Here is a 9,747-nt window from a genome sequence, read left to right as displayed (position 1 = left end):
GGAGAGTGTGTGCGAAGGGGTGAAGAGCAGACATTCACTGGGTGGGCGAGATGAGCGTGGACTGTCCCCCCCAAACTCCTGGGAGAGAGGGAGATGCACTCTCGCTCTCTCCTCTTTTCAGTGAAATATAACACACATTCGGATCGCAGAGCTTTCAGACAGTCTCAACTGATAGACAGACACATCGAGCTGCTTTTCCGGCTTCAGTTTTTACTCCTCCTCCTCTTGCCAACGTCACCCTGACAATTACAAATAGGTCCCTCACAAACCATACCTGTCAATCTTTTTAATTGCTTTGTTTTCTTTTTTTTTCTCCTAGCTGAACAATATGACACAAAAAAGAAATCTTAATACGGCATAACATAAAAGATTGCACATTGGAGAAAGACATTGAGGGGGTTGTTATTGCAACCCACCGGCTGATACTGGGTAAAACCCATGTGTTATAAGCCAAGTTAAGTAGACACTAGTTCCTGCAGATTTTTAAACCGGTAAGTCTCCCCCTCCGCCCCCGCTTGTACATTCATACACACATGCACCCACGTGGATACAAACTACCCTTGGATGAGGAATGTCCGACATTTGAGATAAAAATACCTGTGTCACTTTGGCAATCTTAGTTTCGGGGGTTAGATCTGATTGGGGAGGGGCACTACGCGGCTTTTATAGTTTGGTAATTAATGGGTAAGTGGAAAACAACAAAAAAAATTATTAAAATGTATACCTTTAATAAAAATTTAATGATGGATTTGCTCATTACACAAAATATGTGGAAAATATGTAATCTGGTCCCTCTGTGAAAAGTGAATTGATTGTTTGGTCAATACAAACAATTAGGAAGAAAATTGACACGATGGAACTGCAGATCTTTCTAGCTGGGTTATAAAAAGAGGTCTTCATACATCATGCCAACGTCTCCAATTCAATTAAGTCCCTCGGCATCCCCACCCAGAAGTTTAAAATGTTTATGTGCTCTGGGAATTCGGCCTTCTGGTTTCCAATATATATGTTCTTTCCCAATGGGAAACCCGTAACAGTCTTGCAGAGGCCACATACAACATTCATGGAAAAACACGAAATCTTGGCCAAAAGAAATAAAACGGCTTAGTTCGTGCAACTTGCACGGGACAGACTAAGGGCAGAAGGCGCGGGCAAGGCGTTGTGGGCACGGGGTCCAAGAGCCTGGGGCGCAGGATGCCCTGGGCGCCCCCCGCCCGGCGTTGGGTGCCCTTGAGGGCGCCCCGGCGGCCAGGGCTCCCCGCCCGGCCCCGGGCCCTGGCCGTGCCCCGCCGCCCTGGCCGCGCTCGGGGTTGATTCGTACCACCTTGCAAGGAAGTGAACGCTTCGCACGGGAAGGGGAGGCGCCTGCGCCGGCTGCCGGGCGCCGCGCAGCTCTGAGGACGCCCCGGGCTGCCGCCGGCTGTGGGCCGCGGCGATCGCGGGACGCGCGGGTCCCCTCGCCGCCCCCCTCACCCTTTTAGAGGAGTCAAATCCGGCTTTTAGACCGTGGGGAGGGTGGGGATATCCGGTGCCTCCCGGGCGCCGGGAGGAAGGGGGAGGGCGGAGAAGATCCTTGGCCAGTCTGCGCCGAGCAGATTCAAACCAAAACAAAAAGATTAAAGGAGCAGTGGCCGGAGCGGCAGCGATCCCCCCGGCCCGGACCCCGGGGGTGGCGCGCCCGGGAACCGCGGGGGCTGCGCTGACTCCCCGCGGGGCAGGAGGGGGGAGCGGGCACCAGGCGTAGTGGGGAAGGCGCGGGGGGGGAGCCGAGGGGAGGGCGCGGGCCGGAGGAGGGGCGGACCCGCCCGCTCCGCCCGCAGCGCGGAGCCGAGCCGAGCGGCCAGGGCTGGGCGCGACCCCGGCCAGCGGCGGCGCAGAAAGCAGGCGGAGGCGCGGGTCATGCTGCGGCTGGCGCTTGCCGGGGCCCGAGCCATCGTGGACATGTCGTACTCCCGCCACTTCCTGGACTTCCAGGGCTCGGCCATCCCCTGCGCCATGCAGAAGCTGGTGGTGACCCGGCTGAGCCCCAACTTCCGCGAGGCCGTCACCCTGCGCTGGGACTGCCCGGTGCCACTCCCCGGGGACGGAGACCTCCTCGTCCGGAACCGGTGAGCCCGGCGCGCGCCCCCCGCCCCGGCTCCGGCCCGGGCCCCGGCCCCGGCCAGCGCTGCGCAGCTCCCGGGCTGTCCCGCGCCCGCCTGCGTCCCCACACCCGGCGCGCGCTCGGGCGCACAGCCTGACTTTGCGAGATCCCGGGAAGTTCAACCCGCCGCCATCTGGCGAAGGCGAATGTAATGTGACTGTTGCTGGTGTGAATATCCGATGGCACCGAACGTACTCAAAACTGAGGGTTATTTTAATTTGGGATTCCCCTCCCCTCCCCCAGCCCTCCCTCCTCCCCCTCCCGCTCCCGAAATAAAACCGACGGGACCCAGAAGGGGAGGCTCCCCGCCCTGCCCACCCGCGCGCACCCACGGCTCCTGCGTTCGCATAATCTTTAGGGTGGAGCGGGAACAGCCTGGACACAAACTGCGACATTTAGGTAACGTGCTTTGGAGGAAGGAGGCCGGGGACCCGCTGGCTTTTCCCGTTTGCTCCAGGTTGGCAGCCACCTCGCAATGGCGGAGCCTGTCGTTGGGTGTGTCGGTGTGCGCCTCGCCGGTGCCGTCTGCGTGTTGTCAGTGCTGTGTGACTGTCGTCTGTGCCCTGCAGCGTACCGACGGGCGCGTGGCGCGCGTCCCGGGCGGCTGGGCAGGGGCCGGGGTGGGAGCATGGCTGCATTGGGCCGCACGTTTTGCAGACCTTCGGGTGACACTCGCTCGGGTCGTTGCCCGACCTTTGGACTGTCTTTTCCACCTCCACACTTCCCACCTGAGGGTGGTTCCACCTCATAATCTTTAGTAACTGCTGAAGCAACAGGAAGGAAGGGACCTCACTCTTCGGAGCCGTGCCCGCGGGTCTGCCGGGTGGGTCCCCTGGCAGCCGGGCTTGCAGGCGGGCCGGTCCCCGTTCCTCTACTCCCTGGGCAAAAGAAGGACTCGCCCGCCCGCTCAGTCCCATCTGAGGGGTTCCAGTGTTGCATATTTCAGGTTGAATAGTACTTTCGAAGGGAGAAGTAAATTCTGGTTGTAACCGTGTTGTAAATGGTGTGCTAGAAAGGACCAAGTCCCCTGCGAGGGCTGAAGGACAAAATGCATCTTATCTAAATAGCTTGGGGTAAAGCTTAAGTGTCCATTTTAGTAAAAATTCATATCAGCCTTCCAAACAAGGCTGGAAGACTTCAGAATTCTGATCATGACATGAAACTTCTGGGGACCTGTTGGAAACTTAGAAATTGAGTGAGCCAAGGGCGGGATTGAGTGGAGGCTGGGGATGAGGTGGGCGCGGGGAGTGCCTTAAACGGTGGGCCGTGTGTGTCCTTTAAAAATTTTGCACTGATGGAAACTGGGCTGCAGAGGACTTCATCGTGCCCTGAAAGGCTAAGGCTGTCGAGATCCGGACGCGTCCTACCAAGTTAAAAAGAAAGGCGTGTGTGTTCGCGCAGAACATACAGAACACACGAGTGATTTGCTGGAAGTCGAGATGAGATTCAGACCGAAAAGCCTCCAAACAGACTTAACAGGCAAAGTTTCACCCAGGCTTTTTTTTTTTTTTTCTTTTTTCTTTTTCCGATGCACTGCACTGGTGATGGTGAACACTGATGTACACACACCCACGACTGCTTAGAAAAATAATACCTTTTGCAAACAGGGTGTGAAATGGGGAGGGGCGACTGAGCGGGGCAGGCAGGGGAAGGTGTGAAGTTCCAGCACTCCCAGCAGCAGAGAGGTGGGCCCCCCGCCCGCGCCGTCGTGGAGGCTGCTCCCGGCCGCCCGGCTTCCCCACCTCCAGGGCACCGGCTCCCCCGGTTGTGCCCCCCTTCCCCGCGTTGGGTAACCGGGGCCGGTCCCTGAATTGGGTGGTCGGAGTTCTGGAGCGCCGGCTGCCATGTTGGAAGCTCCTCAATTTGGAGGAGATCCATGCTTCTATCTTCCATCCCCATATGACAAAAATCCCTTTAATATAAACAGTATATTTATACTAAACGCTTGACCTCTAACTTCTACTTTGAAATCCGCAACAGAAGAATGGGGCGAGTTTTCTGCTTCTGGGGAGGGGCGGAACCTTTGCTTCTCCCTCTCCTTACTCTGTTGGAAAATCTGCTCCCACCTCCAAATTGTGGGAAGGTCCTTTATTCTAGCAAACGTTGTCAGTAAGGGAGGCATTTTACCGTTTTTTGTTTTTTGTTTTTTTTTTTAAGAATAGAGCCTTAGTAATTCGCTGCAGGTTAGTTCATTTTAATCCTAGACGCAGTCGCCCCAAACAGTATTAACTGCATGACAATTTTGTGCAAGAGCTTCTTATTTTTATCGTAATAAAATCTGCTCTGGAATGAATGGATTCAGCCCAAATTCACTTGTTCGGAAAGGTGTTTGGGGGTTTTAATTGTGCTCCGTCTTGACTTCTTTTTTCAGTGGAACCTTTTGCACGTCTCATTCCATTTTAACAGAAAATACAAATTTTCTGTTCACGGTGAGGGAAGTGCTTTTTAAGCCAGACATCGATTTAAGATAATCAGGTTTACCATTTAGGAAAGGTGTGAGAAGGGGAGCCTAGAATCCCTCCAGAATGTGTCATCGGTGTTCCTTTATCCAGTTCTCACCTTCCGGTTTCAAACATACGAGGACGACCTTGCTTCTCTTCCTGGATGCCCAGCCCGCAGAAAAGAAAAGAAAAAAGGGAGAAAGACACCTTCTGGTTAAGTCAGTTCGCGCACTATTTTTAGCTTTTTCTGTAAGATAGTGACACATTATTTCGTTTCCAAATATTTCTGACGATTTTCTGCTCAAGTGTAAGATAATGGAGCAAAGAGTTTGTAGCAATGGCAAACAGAAAATGGGGGATGGGGAAGGCGTTTTTGATAAACCGTTTGTTGCTCACGGGAGGGTAACTATTTCTGCTGATTCTCCAGGCCAAGCTTTTTTTCCTTCATTCTTCCTTTTCTTTTTCTTTTTTTTTTTCTTTCTTTTTTTAAAGGGAAGGTCTGGTTTGGACGACTTTGTCTCCCAGTATTTGCTCTGGACTTGAGTTTTCAGGTTTGGTTTTTGTTCAGAGAAAAGCCTTTCCCTGAGGCCCTCTGAGGGCTGCCCTGTTTCACAGTAAATATGACGAAGGGGTTCATCACTTTTTAGTATAAATAAACCGAGTGACTCTGGAAGGGTATATATTTGGGGAAAGTCCGCACCGTCCCATTCTTTTTCCTGGGGTTCCTCGATTTTAGTCTTTTGAGTGGGTCTGCCCGTCGGATCGCTAGACCCCTGCACTCATTAAAAGCACATATTTGAAGTTAAAGGGGGGTACAAGGCGAGGGTCCCAATGCGCGTCTCCCCTTCCTTCTTTTCTCGCTCGCGCGCTCTTCCTTTCCCCTGCTCCCCCGACCCGGACCCCTTGCCCACTGCGCCTGCTGCTCTTGAACTTGTTTCAGACGGAGCCGAAGGCGCGGTCTCCCGACCCTCGCGCAGCTCTTCCCAAAGCCCAGGTAAGAACCTAGGCGCGTCCGGGCAGTGGCGGGTGCCCACCAGCCGCGGCGGCGGCGCAGCGTCAAAGCGGGGGTCCAGGGAGAGGTGGGGATGCGCACCAGGGGCTGGGCGACCCTGGAGAGGGCGAGGGGCGCGAAGCCGAGTAGGAACTCGGGATTCCTTCACCAACAACGCAGGCTCTTTAGAGGGCGGCAGGGTGGGGTGGGGAGACACAAAAAATGGGGGTGCCTTTGAGGCCAAGGTCACGGTCTGGCCGCCGGCGGCTTCTGTCCCGCGGCCTCTGCGCTCCGGCGCGCCGTGTGCTCGGGGCTCCCCTCGCACTTGACCACCCCTGGGCCCGAGCTCCGCTGCCGATGCGAGCTGGGCGCGCCCGCCGGGACCCCCGCTCGGCCCAGGGAGGCCGAGGTCACGGTCGTGGGCCTGGGCGGCGACCTGCGCGGCCCCAGCCCGCTCCGGGAGTCGGACTCACTGATGGCGTCTGGGTGGTGGCGGTGGAGAGGCCGCGGGGCGGCGGAGGCCGGGCACCTCCGAGAAGAGACACCCGCAGAAGCGCTGGTTTCGGGCGCCCTGCAGGCTCGCCCGGGCGCACCGAGGGCGCCGCAGGGAGTCGGAGACGTGGAGTGGGCGCGCGGCGGGCCCTGCGGTCTCCTGCCACCCCTCCAGCGCTGGCCGGGCTCCACCGCAATGTTTGATTTGGGCTTTTCAGCAAAGCCCCGTGGTAAACTCAAGCTCCCGGCAGAGCCCCCCAACACGCGCGCACACGCACGCGGGGGCCCTCTCCCCGCCGCTTTCCTCCCAGGCGTGCGCCCTGCTCGGTCCCGCCACCTCTCCCCGGGAAGTGGCCACCACGGCCCGGGGCGGCAGACGGCGGGGGTTGCGTTTTCCTCCACAGCGCCTTCCCGCTCGAAGCCCCCCCAGGGCATCCCGTTCCGGGGGGGGGGGGCGACCCGAGGGGCCAGCTCCCACCGGGGCGTCCCTCCGAGTCCAAGGCAAGGGCTCCCCGCAAGGGAAGGGCCTCTGCGGTTGGGAAGGTAGAAACGCCAGCCGGATTGGGGTGGGGGGGGGAAGGAGGGGGATGAGACGGGAGGGGCGAGGGCCACGGGACGAAGAGAAGGGAGCTGGCGATCCGCCCTGGCCCCCAGCCTCTGTGGCACAGGCCGCCACTCCCACCCCCGGGGACGCCTCCTTAGAGTTGGCTTTGCGGCCTCGAGCAGGGCACCAAGAGGTGATCCAGCTGGGCTCTGCCCTGGCAGGCCTCCGTGAGGTCCAGAAGCACGCTCTAAGGAAGCTGGCCCCTTTTTAAAAAAGACTAGGCCTGGAGAGTTGGGTAAATTGAAAGGAAAGGTAGGGGCCCCTCCCCCCCACTCCAAAAAATAGACCGTGGGCATCTTGGTATTAAAGGCCGAATGAGAAGCCACCAAAAATCATTATTCCCGCGGCTCGTTACTGTGTGTCACGTATGGGTATGGAATTCTGTAGCGTGTTAGTGAGGCTGTGTGTCTGCTAACCTCTGAAAGCGGCTGGACGTGCCCGAAGGAAAGTGCTTCCTGCTTTCTTATTTCTACAGGATGTAGAGAGCTTTCGAGGGTGTAGATATACAGGGCACAATCATAAGGGCGCATGTGTAAGTGCAAAGCATTGTCTATAATACAGTGGAAGTGGATCCTTGCATGGGGCAGTTTGGGGTTTATTAAGTTAAATTAAAAGTAAATTATTTAAAAATGGCCTACTTTACCAGCTTTCCTCCTGCCACCAGATACCACCACCTTTTCATTTCATTACAGGTGGAAATGACATTTTTAGCGTCCTGCGTTACGTGTCTCAGCCACCTCCTGACATCCTTAGGAGACGGCTTTTTTCCTTATGTATCAGGATATTTCTGTTATGAGGTATAGTGAGATGAAAAAAAGCTGGTAAAAATACCAGCCTCGCAATTAAATTGACTCTGGATACCAAGTGAAAATAATCATCTGGTATTAATCAAGTACGTCTCTGCTTCTTGTTGAGGAAAAATATAGTGCCGATTTGCTTTCCTTTTCATCTGGGAAGGACTGTAAAATGTTGGATGTTGCATAAAAATCTCTCTACCCTTATGAGACAATTTTTGTTCAGTTAATCAAAGTGCATATTTTCACGCTGGACGTAGTTACATGAGAAAGAAAATTTGCTGCAGCCTGGCTCACACTGAAACAACCCCTGCAGTAACGTGTAACAGCCAGTGACCTTGCACGTTACATCAACCTTTAATAATATCATTGTCGTTACTATTATTATCTGAAGTGTTAAATTGTTTCCAGAATCAATACACGTCTACTTCTTTGAATATATTTTATCCCACTGTTGTTTTTAACATCTTTGTTAAGAGGCCAATTAATTTCCAACTCATAGCTCCAGTGAAGTTTGTGTATAAGAGGGCTTCCTAACTTTTTTTTTTTTCTCTTTTGAAAGGAATCGGAGGGGGATAAATGGCATGTAAAGTACATAGCTTGCTGTTTAGAGGGATGGGAAATTATTCCTAAACTAATGAAAGAATAAAATACACCAAAACTCTAACAAATCACTGTTGAAATCACACTTGTTTGATTTCTTTTTTTTTTTTTTGAACTGAATATCAGGACCGTTTTTTTCAAATTCTATCAGAATATATAGCTTCACCACCCACCACAGTCACCAGAATTAGAGGACTTTTTCTAAGTGGGATAGAAAGGCCTTGATGAAGAAAACATCTGAATGTATTTGTGTTTGTTTTCTTCTAGATTTGTTGGTGTTAATGCATCTGACATAAACTATTCAGCCGGCCGCTATGACCCTTCCGTCAAGACCCCGTTTGACGCAGGTTTCGAAGGTGTAGGCGAGGTGGTGGCCTTGGGCCTCTCCGCCAGTGCCACATTCACAATTGGCCAGGCTGTGGCTTACATGGCACCTGGCTCTTTTGCCGAGTACACAGTGGTGCCCGCCAGCACGGCCATTCCCGTGCCGGCCGTGAAACCCGAGTACCTCACCCTCCTGGTGAGTGGTACCACGGCCTACATCAGCCTGAAAGAGCTCGGAGAGCTATCAGAAGGGAGGAAAGTTCTGGTGACCGCAGCAGCTGGGGGGACCGGCCAGTTTGCCGTCCAGCTTGCAAAGAAGGCCGAGTGCCATGTAATTGGAACTTGCTCTTCTGAAGAAAAGTCTGCCTTTCTGAAATCTCTTGGCTGTGATCGTCCCATCAACTATAACGGCGAGCACGTGGGTGCTGTCCTGAAGCAGGAGTACCCGCGAGGCGTGGACGTGGTGTATGAATCCGTCGGGGGAGCCATGTTTGACTTGGCCGTGGACGCCTTGGCTACCAAAGGGCGCCTGATAGTGATTGGGTTTGTCTCTGGCTACCAGACTCCTACTGGCCTGTCCCCTGTGAAAGCAGTAACACTGCCAGCCAAACTGCTGAAGAAATCCGCCAGCGTCCAGGGCTTCTTCTTGAACCATTACCTTTCTAAGTATCGAGCCGCCATGGACCACTTGCTTAAGATGTATGCGAGTGGAGAGCTGGTTTGTAAGGTCGACCTTGGAGATCTGTCTGCAGAGGGCAGGTTTACCGGCCTGGAGTCTGTCTTCCGGGCCGTCGATTATATGTACATGAGAAAAAACACCGGAAAAATTGTTGTTGAATTACCTCACTCTGTCCACAGTAAGCTGTAAAAACAGAACAATGGCATAAATAAAAGGAGAAAGAAAATGGACATTTTATGCCCCAGAATTACTCAAATCAATCTATTTTTAGTTAGTAACGGAGATAATATATTTCAAAACAAAAGTAAGTTCTAATGACTAGATTTCTCTTTCTCTTTTCTTTATTTCCGTTCTTTTTTTTTTTTTTTGCTCCTCCATTGCAAAAAAAAAAAAAAATGTGCTAATAAAACTTCCCTCAATGGCACAGAGGTAAAACCTTTACATTCAATTCTTTACTCATGGACGGTCTCATTCCAGATTTTATTGTCCCAGGGAACTAAATTAATTCCTGATGCAAGATCTGATCAAATCAGTATGTCTTCAGCTTGATGAGATTTTAAAATTGGTCTTGAAAATAGTTCATGAGTTCTTTGCTTTGGAAGAGTCTGGTCTGATGCTAGTAAGTTGTTAATAAATGAGAGATACAGCAAAAGTCAGCCGTTTCTCAGAGTCCATA

At 53.2% G+C, this 9,747-nt stretch overlaps 1 protein-coding gene across 1 annotated transcript; it reads left to right on the top strand.

Moving 5' to 3' along the window:
- Positions 1–1,802: 1,802 nt before the first annotated feature.
- On the top strand, positions 1,803–9,438 carry PTGR3 (prostaglandin reductase 3). Its single transcript, XM_030868191.2, has 2 exons — positions 1,803–2,108; positions 8,336–9,438. Exons 1-2 carry the CDS (start codon positions 1,900–1,902, stop codon positions 9,258–9,260), a joined length of 1,134 nt encoding a protein of 377 aa, XP_030724051.1. The 5' UTR covers positions 1,803–1,899; the 3' UTR covers positions 9,261–9,438.
- The last annotated feature ends 309 nt before the right edge of the window (positions 9,439–9,747 follow it).

The sequence above is a fragment of the Globicephala melas genome, chromosome 13 (genome assembly GCF_963455315.2).
Source record: "Globicephala melas chromosome 13, mGloMel1.2, whole genome shotgun sequence".
Classification (NCBI taxonomy): Eukaryota; Metazoa; Chordata; class Mammalia; order Artiodactyla; family Delphinidae; genus Globicephala; species Globicephala melas.
The sequence above is the reverse complement of the archived record's forward strand: the minus strand, read 5'-3'. Positions and strand labels throughout refer to the sequence as shown.

Bases quoted from the DNA above. Each gene is read 5' to 3' on its own strand.
- PTGR3 (XM_030868191.2), top strand. From the start codon at position 1,900: ATGCTGCGGCTGGCGCTTGCCGGGGCCCGAGCCATCGTGGACATGTCG. The intron at 2,109-8,335 runs GTGAGCCCGGCG...GTTTTCTTCTAG, and splicing joins GACCTCCTCGTCCGGAACCG to ATTTGTTGGTGTTAATGCAT.